This window comes from Equus quagga, chromosome 17 (genome assembly GCF_021613505.1).
Source record: "Equus quagga isolate Etosha38 chromosome 17, UCLA_HA_Equagga_1.0, whole genome shotgun sequence".
NCBI classification, from domain to species: domain Eukaryota; kingdom Metazoa; phylum Chordata; class Mammalia; order Perissodactyla; family Equidae; genus Equus; species Equus quagga.
The window spans coordinates 33,173,814-33,191,106 of record NC_060283.1 but is presented as its reverse complement, the minus strand read 5'-3'; the positions used below and the strand labels follow the sequence as shown (position 1 = coordinate 33,191,106).

Sequence of the window (17,293 nt, the reverse complement as noted above, 5' to 3'; positions counted from 1 at the left end):
GGCGTAGGGTGTGTGAGCATCCGCATGGTGCCTGCTGCCCCTGCACCAATCTGGGCACATTTCCTGGACTCTGCCAAGCCCAGCCCCCAGCACTGAGGCACACAGAAGTCAGCCCCCACCCTGGGATTCCCATGGAGATAAGGCAGAGAACGACTCCCACCACGGCATTCCCTGCAGGCCTGTGGGGGAGTGGGGCACGCAGACAATGGGACACACATTCCTAGAAACAGTCCCTCCCAGTGGAACCTCCCAGGGGAAGTGATGCTGATCCACTGAGCACACGATTCCCTAAACGGGACCCTCAGCTTCGCCGCCCCGGCCCCAGCCACCTACTCAATCATGGACAGTGCCATCTGCCTCATGGTCCCTTTGTCGGAGTTGGTGGTGCCCAAGGAGGGGGCCTTCAGCATGCTGTGGGCCCTGGCGCTCTTCTCCATGATGGCCTGCGAGAGCTCGATGGAGAAGCTGTGCACACAGAGGTTGGACTCGAAGGCCGTCTCATTGCTGCCCAGCGAGCACGCGTCCAGGTTCCCTGGCACGTCATCCAGCCTCTTCCCCGCATCGCTGGTGCTGCCCCTGGGCGATGTGGACTCCCACTGCTGCAGGCTGCTCCTCAGGTTGGTGGCCTCCCAAGACTGCCGGGTGCCCAGAGAGAGGCTGCCCTCATGGCTGCCGGGCACCACGGGTGGCGCCTTCAGATCCTGGCTGCCGCGGGTGGGGACAGATTCCTCATATGAGAGTGACTCCACGGCCACTTCGGAGAATGAGAAGGAATGGCTTGGAGACTTTGAGAGTTTTGGAGCTTCCTTTGGAAAATACAAAAATACGTATCATTAGAAGAAAGAAGAAATCAGAGTGACAATCCCATTTATCACGGACCCCTCATGGGAGCAGCCTTCAAGGCACCCAGGCGGACAGTGTTAATGTGCCTCTGCCCGTGAGCCTTTCCAAAACCCACAGGGAAGAAAGGATACATCTCGGGGCCATCGCATGGGAACCCCAGCCACACAACAGCCACCAGCCACACGTGGCAACTGAGCTTTCCAAACGAGGCCCCTCCAGAACTGGGGTGTGCCAGAAGCGTGAAGACACCAGAAAAAGAACGCAGTGTCTTCCTAATGATTGTTATACTGGTTACACACTGAAATGATAAATTTTGGACCGACTTAGTTAAATAAAATATATTAAAATTAATTCCACTTGTGTTAACTTTTTCTTTTTCATATGGCTCCTAGAAACATTTAAAGTACACACGTGGCTCCCGTCGTGGCTCACATTTCCACTAGATGGCGCTGCTCTCCAAGGGTGGTCCTTGGACCAGCATGAGCGTCCCCAGGATGCAGGATGCAGGGCCCCACCCCAGACCTCTGAGGCAGAAATGGCTGGGGTGGGGCCCAGGGGTCTGTGATTAACTTTTTCTGTGAAGGGCCAGATGGTACATAGTTAAGGCTCTGTGGGCCCAGGGGTCTCTGTGTGACTACAAAACCCCAGCATTGCAACACAGAAACAGCCATAGGTAACCCGTAAAAGGATGGCATGGCTGTGTTCCAACGCAACTTGGTCTACAAGAGCAGCGGGCAGGCGGAACAGGCCTTTCCAAGCCCTGCTCCAAGGGCTTGGGACGCTCGCTCACGTCTACGACCACTCTCTACAGGGGAGCGCAGGGTCGGAGGAGCGTGTCATCCCCACAGAGAGGAAGACAGCCAGGCGCTCTGACAAATAAATAAGACATCAAGAAAGAGGGAAGGAGACTAGTACAGATCGAAAGAAGCATGAAACCTTAATCGATGCAGTATGTGAACTTGTTTGAATCTGGATTCAAGACCATTCTAAAAAGATAGTTATGAGAAAACTAGGGGAAACTGGACGCTGATGGAATATAGGAGGAGACCAAGAAATTGCTGTTTAATTTTTAGGTAGGATAATAGTGTTTGTGGTTATGCTCAAAAGAAAAAAAAGAGAGAGAGAGAGGAGAATGGGTCTTCAGCTAGTAGAAACACATACGGAAGGAGGTCTTTATGACTGAAGTCATCTGACATGGAATGTACCCTGAAATGACAGGAATTCAGGGGTCAGGGCAGGGAGTGTGGACGAGGTCAGACGAGCCACAGGTCAGCAACTATTTACTCTGGGTAATGGGTCCATGGAGTTCAGGGTACTGTTCTCTCTTCTTTCGTGTATGTGTAATATTTTTCAGAATAAAAAGTTTCTTTAAAAAAAATAAAGGAGTGATTTTTATAAGGATTTTAGGAATAGAACTAAAAGGCTTTATGGGGCCCCAATTCCTTCATCAATAATTAAGCTACTCCAGGAGCCAGCCTGGTGGCGCAGCGGTTAAGTTCGTACGTTCTGCTTCTCGGTGGCCCAGGGTTCGCCGGTTCGGATCCCGGATGCAGACATGGTACCGCTTGGCAAAAAGCCATGCTGTGGCAGGCATCCCACATAAAGAGTAGAGGAAGATGGGCATGGATGTTAGCTCAGGGCCAGTCTTCCTCAGCAAAAAGAGGAGGATTGGCAGTAGTTAGCTCAGGGCTAATCTTCCCCAGAAAAAAAGAAAAGAAAAGAAAAAAATTAAGCCACTCCAATCGAATGAGGAGTCTTCTTCGTACAGGGTCCCCGAAGACACTCAGCCTCCGCTCTCCCCATCCTGGGATGGGCGGCTTCTCGCCCAGTCCCTCCTGCTCCACTCCTTCATTCACTGGCTCCACAGACACCGACTGAGCCCCACTCCCTCCATTCCCGCACCCTCTGGACTTGGAGAGGCTGTGGAATAAAATCAGCCAGTCTCCGGAAGCTTCTGTAGGAAGGGTGACAGCATGAGGACCAAAACACCGCCACCTCTGTTCATCAGATCCCCTTCGAACTTGAAAGTTAGTGATCAGTGCAAGTCAACAACTTCCGACTCAGAAAAACAGAGTATACACACAAATTGGACCAAAGAAGAAACAAAACAAAAATTGCAGCGTTGGTTTTCAAACCCTCTACCTGCGAGCTATGGCAGCATTCTCGTCAGCACTGACCACCCTGTCACTGAGCGTCTGGGAACAGCCTGGGTCACGGTGCCCTTCAGATGCAGCTCAGCGCCCCGCCCGAGAAAGAGGAAACGAGAACGGCCCGCAGGCTGAGCAGGGCGTGACCCGCTCCTCGGGACTCGGGACTCGTCCAGCCACAGACAGGCCCTCCCGGGATGGAAGCCTCTCCCAGCCTCCTGCGCACAGGACCCCACCAGGCTGCCGGGGGCTCGGGCAGGCCCTCGGCCTCTCCCCAGCTGCACCTGCTCACCGTAAGGTCAGGCTCTCAGCCTCTGAGCTCCCACCCAGTCCTAAAATTCTGTGGACCTGGTGGCATAGTCATACTTCAAAAAATCAAAAGCAAGGGCTGAGGACCTGAACTTGAGAAAGGAAGACAAAGTGCAAAGTGTCTTGATAATCCCAGGAACTCTGCCTGGGACACAGGATGGGCTTAGTAGGAGCCTTTTCTCAAGAAAGGGATTCAAGAGGTTGGGAGGAGGTGGGAGGTGTACCCGCCAAGGGGACGTTTTCCAGGTTGAAGTCACTACCCCGGCACCATTTCCTCACCCACCTAGGAGACGCCAGACCACCATCAGGGAATGCCCTGAGCCCTTCCAAGGTCTTTCCTGGTAGAACTCAGTCCTGGGCCTGGCCCAGCCTCGCACAGCTGACGCTTAGGGTCCAGGGTGTGCTTCCGGAGGGGTGAGAACACCCCCTGCAGGTGCTGCCCCTTTGGCCTAGGGGGAGACGCGGACGTCAAGTTTGCCCCGCACTGCCGCCCACCCTGGGCTGTGGCTTGTCCTCGAGCCTGCTCCGCATGGCAGTGGAACTATGAAATAGTGCAGCCGCCACAGCAGAACGGCTTGGAGGTTCCCTGATAAATTAAACATATGACTATCACATGTCCAGCAATTCCAGTTCTGCATATGAGCCCAAAACAACCAGAAGCAGGTGTGCAAACCAACACCGGCATAGCGACGTCCAGGCAGCACTATTCGCAACAGGCAAACATGGACCTCAGTCCTGAGTCTCGAGGATGCCTTTCCCCATCCCTCCCACAGTGCCCCCTTTCCTGAGGCCCGCAGGAGGGGTCTCAGGGCCCCAGGCTGCTGTGCGCATGCCTGGTAAGGGACACACGTCCCTCGGCGTCGTGGCAATGAGCAGGACAGCTTAGTGAGTGCACGGGCTCTGTCTCCACTTCCCACCTCCCCGCCCACCGGCCTTATGGCCAATTCACCCCATCTCTGAACCTGGTCTGTGCAGGGATGGGGGAGGCTGATGGACGGCCGGGAAGAGACACAGGTGGGTGGTTGGGTGGAGGGTGCACGGGGGACAGGGGGGTGCGGCCGCTGAGCCAGGCCTCGGGGGCCGACAGGCTGACCTGGGGCTTGGTCACTGTCCTCTCAGCGATGTTGGGTTTGAAAGAGTGGGCCGGGTAGTAGAGAAGGAAGCACATGTTGAGTGGCGTGAGGCCCTCATCTGAGCACTTGTTCACGTCGGCCCCGTGGTCCAGCAGAAGGTTGACAACGTCAGTGTGACAGTGGACCTGGAGGGAGAAGGCCCGCCTCAGAGGACAGCAGGCGCCCTCAGCCAGGGGCGAGAAGGGCGCCTGACGCTCGCGTGGGAAATGGCTCCTCCGAGTGCGGCCCCCGGTGCTGTCATTAACTCGGAAACAGCGGACACCGGCTCTCACCGGGGCTTGGCCAAGGGACAAGGTCAGGCGCGTGCCAAGGCACGGGAAGGTCAATGCGCTCCCACCATCTTTTCCATCTGACCCTGTATGTCCCACTCAGGGGCTGGGGGCACGTCGGCTTTACAGAGAAGGAGGGGAGGGCCCCGCGCCCTCGAAGGTGCCATCGCCCAGGACCCTCATGGGTTAGCCCTGCTGCTGAGGGGACCTTGCAGCTGACACGAGCACGGGGGTGGGGTGCTCACAGCAGCCGCGGCGAGCACAGTGTAGCCCCTCGAGTCGGCCACGTCGGGACTGACAATGCTCTCCCTCAGGATCCCGTAAATCCAGTCGTAGTCGCCTTCCTCGGCCTTCAGGATCATATCCATGGAAAGCTGCTCCTTGGGCCCAGGCCTCCCAAAGCCGCTCCGGTTCCCCTCCAGGATGGCGCCCATGTTCCAGCTGGTGTGAGCCTTCTTGTTCCTAGCAACACAGGGGGACTCGGTGGTGTTAGACTGGCTCCGGACCCCCTACATCTACCACCAAAAGGGCCCACGCCGGCCCCTCCCTCCAACTCTCCCACTCCTCATTCCTCATGGTGGGAGCGCATTGACCTTCCCGTGCCTCAGGGCTCAGGGTGCCTGAGGAGTGGACTTTGAGGGGCGGAGAGAGGGTCCGGGGCAGTGCGGGGCATGCAGCCATGGGCAGCATGGATGGAGTGCAGTGGTGGGACATGCTGCCCACAGGTGAAGATGCTATGCTCAGGCTAAGTATCTATCCTGGGCAAGAATGGCTGCAAGGGACCCCATGAGTCGCGGATTCACCTGGTCCCTCCGTGTGTGCTGGAAAAGGGGCTCTCTTAGCAGGGGCCCTGGATGGGAAGGAGGCCAGGTACACACACACATGGGCCCAGCACAGGAACATGAAAGTCCCAAGGCCATTCACCACACACACTGAAGCTTCCTGAGAGCACATAGCCCCTCTCACAGCCAAGAACCTGTGGATTTATGGTGGCTTCTGTACCAAAGAGTCATCAACAATTACAGCCTCAGTTCATATTGGTGTGATGGATGGATGGATAGAAGGATGGATGGGTGGGTGGATGGGTGGGTGGATGGGTGGATGGAGGGGGGGTGGGTGGGTAGATGGGTAGATGAATAGATAGATGGATGGAGGGATGGACAGAGGTCAGGACGGATGCGTAAGTAGCCAGTTGTGCTCACAAACACACATTCTAAAACAGTTTAGTGATATCTGAGGACAAGGTTTAGGAAAGAGTTTAAAATATTCTTGAAAATTTTAAATTAAAAAAATCAGTTTTCCTTAGGTGGCCACTAGCTGTGGGGTGGGAGGGGCATCTTTGGAGACCAACAGCGCAGCTCCATCTTTTCCCCATCATCTTTGGAGAAGCCAGAGGCCCAGCAAGCCCCAAGCCCACTCCTGCCCTGCTCTCCTGCCCTTGGCTCTCGGGCCAGACCCTTATTAACATGTCATGGTAACAGCAGTCCCTTCTCTCAGTGCCGACCTCGTGCAGGGACTTGACCTACAGGATTCTAATCACAGAGACGACCCTGCACAGGTTAGGGGCACCAGCTCTGACCGACACAGAGAACACATGCACAAGGTCCCAGAGTGAGGATTTGAACTCAGCTATCAACTGAGGAGTTTATCCTATTCCACATCCCCTCACAGGGTCTAGACTACCCTAGAGAGGACCCTGGCTCCACGCTCTCCAAGCGGCCTCCTGATGGCCCCTTCCCCCAAGAGCAGCTGAGCGAGATCCCGGGACCTCCGCATCCCTGTACAGTCATCAATGGCCCCACAGCCCTGCCTGGCTCCCCTACAGCCCCCTGCACTCTGGGAGCGGGTCTCAGCTCACAAGCACCGCCACCCTTCCTCATCAGGCTGCGTGAGTCAGTTAAACGGAAGTGTCTTTAAGTTAACCTGACAAACGGCTCTGAAAGCTACTCAGCCAGGAGCAGAGGCCTCAGGAACCCAGCCCTGAGCTCACGCCTGTCAGCGAGGAGAGGAGCGGGCATCCCAGACAGGAGGATGAGGAAGAAAGATCGAACTGATTACCTAAACTTGTAAGCTTGCTTCTGGATTTTGACCATCAAAGGGGTCTCATTTTTGATAAACCAGGGGTCCCCGTCCTCCACAAATGGAGGGATGTCATTAAGGAAGATCTGGGCATCTAAGTCTCTGCGGAAAGAGCAGGTCATGGGCAGGTGACTGTTGTCCGTCGAGTAGATATGCATCTCTGGAGGCAGAGTGAGGTCGTCATTCAGAAGAAACTGTTTATAGTCATAGAAAAAGGGGTCCTGATCCCCATGCAGATCCCACTCCATTTTCTCCTCATCTGAGAGGCAGATTCTAGCAGGACAGTCCGTGAGGAAGCCCGAGAACTCAGGGTAGCTGCATATGGAGAAGCCGTTGGGAATCTCCGTGCACAGCTTGATGAGGTGCTCTCGGAACCACAGCCCCACATCCTGGCTGCTGTCGGGGTACGTCTCAATGCCCGGCCCGAACCGTTCATCCGCCTTGTACAGCCCCTGTGAAACAGAAGTTGGGAGGGCAAAAGAGGTCATTCAGCAGGGCTGTATATCTTGTGACCAGCTTCTTAAAATCAAAAGAAGAAAACGTAGGGGCAGCCCTGTGACCTAGTGGTTAAGTTTGGCGTGCTCTGCTTCAGTGGCCCAGGTTCGGTTCCTGGCATGGATCTGCACCACTTGTTGGCCATGCTGTGGCGGCAACCCACATACAAAAGAGAGGAAGATTGGCACAGATTTTAGCTCAGGGCGAATCTTTCTCAGCAGAAAAAAAAAAGAAGAAGAAGATGAAGAAAACATATTCCCAAGAAATGTATTCATTCATTCAACAAATATTTATCGAGGTTAGTATGCACGGACACAAGGACCAACAGCAAATGCGTAAATACAGAATGCAGTGGTGGGGAAGGTGCTGCTGACCCTGGCAGTCAGGGCTGGCCTCTCTGAGAACGTAAATGTGTCGAGGATGCCACATGTGGGCTCGTTTCAGGGAACCCTCTGCAGTGCTAACATTGTGGGATTGGCCCATGTACCCCAAAAGTCTGGGACAGCAGCGTGAAGGGTGGAGGTGCCAGGCACAGCGTCAGACAGACCCCCCTCCACCCTCAGCAGGTGTGAACCAAGGAGGGGGGCCTGGAGGAGGAGGGGGAGTTAATCCTTGCTTCCCATGAACCCAGAAAAGTGTGGCAATTTCTGGGCCTTTCTGGATGCTTCCATTGAGTGGGGCAGTCTCCATGCTGGGTGGAGGATATGTGGAGATGGAAGTGCCAGGAGGGCTGCAGGCAAGAAACAATGAGCTTCAATGCCAAAGAAACGTCCGGCTTCCCGGGGGAGCTGCGTCTTCCCTGAGACGGTGTAAGAGAACACCTGGAAGTCGCAGGGAGGGCAGAGGAACCCGCCCAGGTAAAGGCAGGAGGCCTGAAGCAGTGGGGACATGCGAGTGGCTCCCTGGAGCTGTGCCCTAATCTGTGGCTCCCACCTCAGAGCTCTCCACCCTTCAACACACCTGTCTGAGCACCTCTGGATGCAAGCCTGGGGGCTGGGCACTGTGGCTCCAAGGCTGATGAACTGCTTCAGGTAATCACAATGGTGGGAATAGCACCGTGTTGTGATTCTGAAACTATTATGCATATTTTATGAGATAAAGCACACAAATTTTGTTAATGCCTTCTTTTTTTTTTTAAGATTTTATTTTTTCCTTTTTCTCCCCAAAGCCGCCCCGGTACATAATTGTATATTCTTTGTCGTGGGTCCTTCTAGTTGTGGCATGCGGGACGCTGCCTCAGCGTGGTTTGATGAGCAGTGCCATGTCGGCACCCAGGATTCAAACCAATGAAACACTGGGCCGCCTGCAGCGGAGCGTGCGAACTTAACCACTCAGCCAGGGGCCAGCCCCTTGTTAATGCTTAGAAACCAAGATTTTTAAGGCTAAGAGAAAAGATATGCCGAAACAACATCATAGTTGTTGAGTAAAAACCCTATACCTCTAAATTGGAACTGGAGACATCAGTATGAACCAATGATGTCTTTTCTCACGCACAAAAAAAGTATTTTCCAGATCTGCTACTGAAAAGGCCCCAAAATAATAACCAACCAGCACAGTCGTAACAAGCACCCAAACTGTGGTTTCTAAATATCCTGTCCCACAGAAGGAACCAGGCTCGATGGCGAAACAGTCGATTCCCGGCCCAGGGCAGGAAATGCATGAATTAGCCTGGAACTGCTTGTCACAGCAGAAAGCAAGAAAGCTACCAAAACCCACTGGAGTTGTGTCAAAATCACAAGAGCTAAACTAAAGAGGGTCCCCCAAGCAAAGGGGGGACGACTTGGGCACCAAAAAGCAAAATAACTGAAATGGGCTAGAACACATCAAATATATTAAAATCCACGAGCTTATAAAGATACTAAGAAAAATCTAACCCTCATTGATCACCATTGAAGGGTGTTAGGAAATAATTTATTACTCTGAAAACTGGTTAAGAGGGGAAAAGATAAAGTATTATCTCGCCTTTCCATACAAACTACCTCAAGGAACCAAAGAGTTGATGAACGATTTGTTTAAATACAGGAATTCTGATTGATAAATGAAGAAGGAATAATGGAAGTAGACTGCCACGGTCTTGCATTCTCTATGAATAACAGCCCCAGACAATGAGCATAGACGCTCTCTACAAGCATGAGAAGAAAGAGCGATGGGCTGTTGTAAAGGACAGAAGGAGGCTGCTGCCTCTCGAGCCCAGTGATCAATTCTGACGTCACGTCAAGAAAGACGTGTCTCCAGATACGATCTGTGACAAAGACGCAAAGGCTAGGCAGTGGAGAAATCATATTCTGTTCAACAAAAGGAGGTGGATCAACTGGCTACCCACACCTGAAAGAGGAGAAGCGATCCTGGCTTCACATGAAACACAAAAATTAGCTCCAAATGGATCACAGACCTAAACAGAAGCGCTAAAACCATAAGACGTAGAAGAAAACACAGGAGACAATCTCAGTAACCTCGGGTTAAGCAGAGATTTCTTAACTAAGACACAAAGAAGCCAGAACTAGGAAAGAAAAATTGCTAAGTTGGACCTCATCATAACTTTTTAAAATCTGCTTTTCAAAAGACACTGTTAAGAAAATGAAAAGGCAAGTCACTACCAGGAGAAAATACTTGTAAAGCATGTAACTGACAAACGCTGTGCCCAGAATAAATACAAAGAACTCTAGAAACTCTAAAACAAGAACACAAACAACTCAATTAAAAACAGTGAGCAACACATATGAACAAGCCCTTCGCTAAAGAAGACACATAGATGGTAAATAAGAACATGAAAACATGCTCAATGTCATTTGACATTAGGGTTCTGCAAATTCAGCCCATAATGAGCTACCACAATACACCCATCAGAATGGCTAAAATTGAAAAACTGACAATACCAAGTGCTGACAAAGAAGTGTAGCAACTGGAATTTTTCTGTACCAAAGGCTGAAATGGAAAGTGGCACAGCCACATTGGAAAACCACTTGACAGTTTCTTATAGTTTACCATCCACTTGACCAGCAATCTTGCTCATCAGTATTGATCCAAGTGAAAATAAAGACATGTGTGCACATGAAGACTTGTCATCCAATGTTCTTCGCAGCTTTATTCATAATAACCAAAAACTTGAAAGAACTCAAATGTGCAGTGATTGGTGAATCAATAAAAAATGTGTATTATATCTATGCAATGGAATACTACTCCATGGTGAAAAGAAATGAACTACTGAAATATGCAAAACATGTGAGAACCTCAAGAGAATCATGCCTCAAGGCAAAGCAGGCAGACATTCAATACCAAAGACAGTGTGATTCCATTTATATGAAACTACAGAAAACGGGAAACTACAGTGATAAACAGGTTAGGGTTGTCAAGGGCTACAGGGTGGAGGCTGAGGGTGACTATAAAGGAGGAGGGTTAACCAGGAGGGTGAGTTTACACACACAGGAACCACACACACTCACAAAAACCCCTATTCATATGTATGTTTATAGCAGCCTTATTCACAATCGCCCAAAACTGGAAACAACCCCAATCCTGTCAGCTGGGGAACAGACAACCGGGGGAGGATCCTGCAGTGGAGGACTCCTCAGCGATAAGCAGCATCTCTCGGTACACAACCACGCAGAAGAATCTCAGACGCTCTTTGCCGAGTGAAAGACACCAGCCACAAAAGCCTGCACCTCGTACGATTTCACTGCTACGGCATTCTCGCAGAGGCAAAATCATAGGCAAAAAGGCATCTGCTGAGGGCTGGGCGTGGGAGCCGAGACCTGCTACAAAGGGGCCCGGGGTCGTGTTTGGGGTGAAGGAGCCATTCTGTATTCCGATTGTGGTGGTAGCTACACACTGTGTGCTTGTCACAACTTTCGGAACTGTAAACTAAAGCGAGTGAATTTTACTGTGAATTACATCGTCGTAAAATAAAAAGGAGGAAAAGGTATCTGTATTTGCAAAACCAGGAATCTTCTTCAGAAAAAAAGGCAAGTTTCAAAAGAATATGCACAGAACGATCCAGTTTATGTATAAAAAAGTAAGTATCTATAGTGCAGTCTTTGTTTAATCTAGAGGATATAAAACAATTTGCTGATACCCTACCCCTGCTCTGGCGAATGGAATAATAAGAGGCTCTCTCTGTCTCTCTTTTTTTTTTTGTGAGGAAGATTGGCCCTGAGCTAACATCTATTGCAAATCTTCCTTATTTTTTCCCCCAAAGCCCCAGTCCACAGTTGTATATCCCAGTGGTAAGTCCTTCTAGTTCTTCTGTGTGGGACGCCACCACAGCACGGCCTGATGAGTGGTGTGGGAATCTGCACCCAGGATCTGAACCGGTGAACCCCAGGCCACCAAAGCGGAGCATGTGAAGTTAATCACTCAGCCATGGCGCTGGCCCCCAAGGCTCTCTTATTCTCATTTTCTCTTTCATGTAACTTATTACTGGTACTATTATAATCACCAAAAATAAGAAAACTGTTTCTTGTTAAACAAACTTCCCTGGAACCTAAATATCTTCTTGTCCAGTGCCCTGAACCCGCAGGGGCCCCGGCCCCTCACCTGGAAGAGCCTGGTCTTCATGCACATGGTGCCATAGCCTTCTCGGCAGCTGAGATAAAACGTGCCCGTGAAACTGGAGCCATCCGGCCACGTGTAGGTGCCTGAGCCGTGGCAGTGGTCGCGGTAAAACTGCCCGTGGTAGGACTGTGGACAGAGCGCTCAGTTAGGGGGGTGTCTGATGGGCTGCTCCTCACCACCCCAGAACCTAACAGAGGGCCTCGCACACTTGGCTGGCAACGAGTGGGGACTGCTGGGGCTGCATAGGTCTCATGGGGTGCCTGGCCACAGGGCCCCCTTCAAGTTCAGGTGGCCAACATGACTATTAGAGTTGGTCAAGCAAAACATGCAGATCGGGTACCAGGCGGTCAGCCCCCCTGATGGCCACGCTCCCTCCTGCCCTGGCTCAGGCGGGTGAGTAAGGGGAGGTGTCTGGAACTGCCCAGACCTCCTGAGTCAGGAAAGGGAGGCTGTGCCTGGGTCGATGCCCTCCCTGGGTTTGGCGAGACCTGTCTCTTCTCAGCAGGTCTGGCCCAGGCTCAGCTCCCACCCTGCCCGGCTCCTGCTCAGGCCCACAGGCAGCAGGCGGGCCCAGGGAGCGGGGTCCACCAGACTCGGGGTCACAGCGTGGGACCCCGCACTTGAGGAAACACCAGTGTGGCTTTGATTTACAACTCCTCAATATCGAGGCCATGGATGTGGGCCTCTGTCTGTGCTCTTGTCCCGAGCCCCGCAAACCTTAGGAGTGGGTCTGTCGGAGCCTTCCCCTCCACCGGGGCCCAGAAGGAAAAAGAATGTGACATCCATTCCAAGCACTTTCCAATCCCTAGACTTGACTGTCATGCGTCTTGACGGCTGCCTTCCATATTGGAAGCAGGCTGGCTCGGGCACCCAGTTCACCGTCTGTGCTCACAGACCCCTCGTGTGAACAGGTCGGCAAGTATTGCCTGCTTAGAGTCCCTTCTCTTTTCTCTCACGATGGACACGACTCCCCATGGATGTGGCGGTGGACTGACCCCAGCCTCCGGGAACATGACCAAGCCTGGCCAACCAGGGGACTCCTGACCTCCAGGCCCAGCCTCGATTTAGGTGTGGTCACAGGACCCAACCCCAAGCCAGACCAATGTCCTGCTGGGGCCTTCTCTCTCTTTGAGGAGTGCGTGACACTGCCCTCATGGGCTTGCCAGATGGCAGAAGGTCAGTCCCAGCCCCCCACATGGCGATGGGGAGAGAGAAGTCCTGACAGGTCATTAGAACCCCCAGAGCCAGCCAAGCCTAGGGCTCCATGACCCCTGCTGATGGACTTTTCAGTGACAAGAGCTAACAAAGGCCCTTTTCCGTTTCAGCTGGGTTGAATTTGGGTTCTGTTAGCGGCTAGTCCTGAAGAGTTTGGCCAGTGCAAGGATGTCTAGCGAGCAGAGAGGCAACAGGCTGGGGACCGCCTGACTTCCCCCAATATTCATTTAATTTGTATGCTATTGTGGGCATATCAGAGTCTACCCAACTAAAAACAGTCCTAAGTGCCAAATCGTTTGTGCAGAGCCACAGGGGGAACATTGAACCCTCAGCTCCCCAGGTTGGTATGCGTGAGAGAGGACTTCTGTCCACACCCCGGGAGAGCAGCACTGGGGGGCCGGCACTGTCCCTCCCTCCAGTCCTCCCTCGCCCCCACACAGACCAAGAGCCTCATCTGACCAGCCAGAGCTGACACGCTCGGTCTTGTTCTTCAGATACACTTAGCATGTCCAAGGTCGCTGCTCATGAGCGGCATGCCCTGTTCCTTCTGGCCTCTCTGGTTCATCAGCTGTCGTGGCTGGCAGCGCAGCTGCTCAGTGGACCCAGAGGTCCCAGCCAGGCAGTAAGGAGACTGACGGTCCCCCTCGATGACCCCCTGTTGTGGTCTCCCTTCTCAGGGTGAAGCTGAGGGCTGAAGGACAGGTTGGCACGTCCAAACCTCCTACAACCACGAACAAGGGCTGTCTGATCGCTGGACACCACACGGTGGATAAAGAGAAACTAGCCAAGGACTAAAGAAACAAATGCTGAACAAGAATCGGTGCTCAAATCAGCAATGTCATGGTGACTTGCATTCCTTGACAGAAGCTCAGCAGAGGCTCAGGTCCGGCCGGCCCAGCCTCTGCCCTGATCACATGAGGTCTGGAGGCTCCTCTGAGCTGTGGGCACATTCCAGGCAGGGACTGGGCTGGGGACCCAGAAGCTCTGCCTCCTCCTGCAGCTACTCTTGCTCCCCATTCCCCAGGATCCATCCCAAGACCCCTCCTCGTCTCCCCCACCCCTCTCCTCTGACCTAGGGGGTCTAAGTGCAAGCGGTGAAGGGTTGGATGAGGCAGCTCAGCCTTGGGCACCAAGATCAAAGAAACCATGGCCCTAGAGGCAGAACAGAGCATGGAAAAGAGAGCAGAGCCGGGACCCCACGTGGCCCCCAAGAGGTTGTGCCAGCCAGCGCCTCCCTCCAGAAGAGCTTCAGTGCCAGGCCACCGGCCTTCTGGGTCCTTTGAGCTGCCCCCAGACTCTCATAATCCCCCAAATACACACACACCCCTACATTGCCTCCAGACAGTCTCTATTACTTGCAAGCAAAAGATGCACAACATCTCGGCTGAACCACACAATGCTGAGGGCAACACAGGGCAGAATCCCCCACCTGGGCACAGGTGTAGCCGGCAGGGATGTGACACACCACCGGGAAATCTTCAGAACCCAGCATCCCCCTGGGGAGGCACGCAAAGCCCCCCAAGACGTAGCATACGCCCAGCTTTGCCACAAGCATGGCTGCTCCACCCAGCCAGGGATGCCAGGTGGAGCAAACAACTTCTGCCAAAGGCCCCTCGGAGCCTCCACTGAGGTCCTGGATGCAGCCTCCAGCGGACACCAGATGGTGCTCTCATTTTGTCTTTAAGAAGCTCCTTTCCTCCTGTTTAACCTTAAATACAGAGCAATGTCACCAATGTAAATACACAACTTGCTACAGTAATTCACAATTTTAAAACATTTACGCAGAATAAGAATTTATCTTCTTAAGTAACAGCTCCCCAAGCCGGGGCCTATGGACGCCCGGGCAAACTGCAGGCATGATCTTGCAAGTCTGTAAGGATGTTTCTCTCTGGGCATTTCTCAAGCAGGAAACATTAGTCTAGCATCCTTCCTGTTGGTGGATCTATGAGTTCACATTACATCCCTCTTAGAAGAAGGGAGACGGCCAGGGTTGGCCAAGCCCTGGGGGGAGGTGGGGAGGAAGCATTGGAAGCTACTTACCTCACCTGTAGGCCAAGAAAATTCCCCGTATCCCAGCTTCATGTCCAGCCCGAACTCCCCTCGGTAGACGCAGCCATCCTGCCACTCCTGCACACCTCGGACGAGCTGGATATTGGCCCTCTTCAGGGAGTTCCTGAGAGAGCCCTCCTCCTCCTCCTCCTCCTCCTCCTCTGGGGCCTCTGCGAAGTCCCTATGAGGATGAAGAGCAGGAGGAGATCACCGGAAACGGCCAGCTGGCAAGGTGGGCGAGAGCTGGACCACCTGGCTCTGCCACCAGACAGCTTCCTTACCCCCTTGTGACTCAGTTTCCTCATCTGTAAAGTGGGGACTATGTCAGCCTGCTCAGTTGATATTACAAAGTACCACAGACTGAGGGGCTCAAACAGCAGACATCTATTGCTCACAGTTCTGGAGGAGGGAAGTCCGAGATCAGGGTGCCTGTAGACTCGGTTCCTAGTGAGGGCCTACTTCCCGGTTCACCGACGGCACCTTCTCCCTGTGCCCTCACATGGCCGAGAGAGGAAGCTCTAGTCTCTTCTTCTTCTTATAAAGGCACTAACCTCCTCATGGGGGCCCCACTCTCATGACCTCGCCTAAACCTGATTGCCCTCCACAAAATCCCGTCTCCTATCCCCCAAAGGCACCATCACATTGGGAGTCAGGGCTGCCACATGTGGATTTGGGGACGGGACACAGTTCACTCACAAGATGTCAAAGTAAGGCTCTGAGAGGGGCACGTGGGCCATAGGAGGCCTGAGGCATGTCTGCCCCCCCGCCATTAGCAACATACTGTGAAGAAGCCGTGCCAGTTTGGGGACCGCACAGTGTAAAGTCCTAAGGCTGTGAGGGGGTGACACCGCAAGGCTGAGTGGGCAGGCTGAAGGGAGCACGCCCAGATCAGCCACAGGGTTCCAGGTATCCATTATTGTCATTTTGCTCTGTGGCTGTTAACACAACATGGAGGTTTTCCTATTTCTTCAGAGACTAATTTTTTGAGGGGTAAAATAACTTTAGCAATTTTTTAACACCTGCCTCAACGCTGGATGCCAGCTAAGTCTGGTCCCCAGCATCAGGGAGGGTCCCCGCACCTTTTGGTGAAGAGCCTGGAGCTCTCCAGGGTCCCCGGGCCCTCGGCGGCAGCAGCAGGCTCTCCGCCCCTGCCCTCCAGCAGGACTTCGGAGCTGTAAGCATTTGGGACTTCGTGACACAGGCCTGAGGAATAACCACCTTCCATGTCTCTCGTCTTCGAACCTGGAAGCAACACCAGAGACCCACATTCGCCCTCAGGGCTCCTGGCGGGAGCCACGCACGGCCCCATCGGCCTCAGAGAAAGGTCCCCTCCCCTAACCCGGGTGACGCCCCCGATCTTGTTGGGAGCCCCCGGGGAACCTCTGCCAGCACCCCAAGGGTGTCCCTGTCCCTTCCCTGGGGCAGGAACCACAGGAAGGGCCATTGGGGCCACCCTCCCACGACCTCGTTCAGGCCACGTGTTGGAGTCAGTCCTTCCCCCGCTAACTGCCCGAGGGGGCCGCAGACAGCAGGCTCCCCCTCCCCCGCGGCCTCGGAAGCCAGCCCGCGACGGCGGCGGCACCGGGTGCGGGGACACGGCCGCCGCCCAACCCCACACTCAGCCTCCCACGCACATCGGGGCCCTAATCCCTTCCCTGCCCTCCCGGGAGGATAGCGGGCCAGGCCCGGGGGCGTGGGGCGCAGGCACAGGTCCCCACCGCCGCCTCCGCCGAGCTCGGGGACCCCCGACTCCGGCTCCCCGCGACTCGCCGCGCCCCTCCGGGACCCCGCCGAGCCCCTGCCGCGGGGCTGCACCGAGGCTCGGAGAGCTCGCACCAGCGCTCGGGGTCACCGGCCGCACCGGGTCAGCCCCGGACGGGAGTCCGCGCAGCGCAGCCTCCACCGGCTCAGCTCGGTGAGCCGGCAGCGTCGGGTTTCCCTGGAGACGGGCCGGCCGCCCACGTGACCGCCGCTCTCGCCTCCGCCAATCCGCGCGCCCAAACACGCCGGGCCACGCCCCCGGGCTGCTCCAGTACAGGCGACGCCCCTCTGTGACCTCACGGGACCCCGGGCCTCCCGCCCCCACCTGGTGCCCCCCCCGCGCCCCTACGCCTCCTCCATCTCCATCTCGGACACCGGCAGAGGACGGCGGATCCGTCCCCAGGTTTAGGGCTCCCGGGGAGACTGCGCGAAATGCTCCCAA

At 54.2% G+C, this 17,293-nt stretch overlaps 1 protein-coding gene across 7 annotated transcripts in view; it reads right to left on the bottom strand.

Annotated features, from left to right (window-relative positions):
* ANKMY1 (ankyrin repeat and MYND domain containing 1) overlaps positions 1-16,997 on the bottom strand; it is a 53,924-nt gene extending 36,927 nt beyond the window's left edge. For 3 of the 7 annotated variants that reach the window (XM_046643872.1, XM_046643874.1, XM_046643877.1), the window contains exons 1-8: positions 16,799-16,997; positions 16,170-16,332; positions 15,082-15,271; positions 11,809-11,952; positions 6,760-7,232; positions 4,947-5,163; positions 4,393-4,557; positions 334-806 (exon numbers count right to left, since the gene is read on the bottom strand). In XM_046643872.1, the coding sequence (XP_046499828.1) occupies positions 334-806; positions 4,393-4,557; positions 4,947-5,163; positions 6,760-7,232; positions 11,809-11,952; positions 15,082-15,271; positions 16,170-16,315 (1,808 nt within the window). In that variant the 5' untranslated portion in view covers positions 16,316-16,332; positions 16,799-16,997. Of the gene's footprint in view, positions 1-333; positions 807-4,392; positions 4,558-4,946; positions 5,164-6,759; positions 7,233-11,808; positions 11,953-13,500; positions 13,974-15,081; positions 15,272-16,169; positions 16,333-16,798 lie in introns of those variants that run through there. The other 4 variants (XM_046643873.1, XM_046643875.1, XM_046643878.1 and 1 more) reach the window with 4 other exon arrangements.
* Between the last annotated feature and the right edge of the window lie 296 nt (positions 16,998-17,293).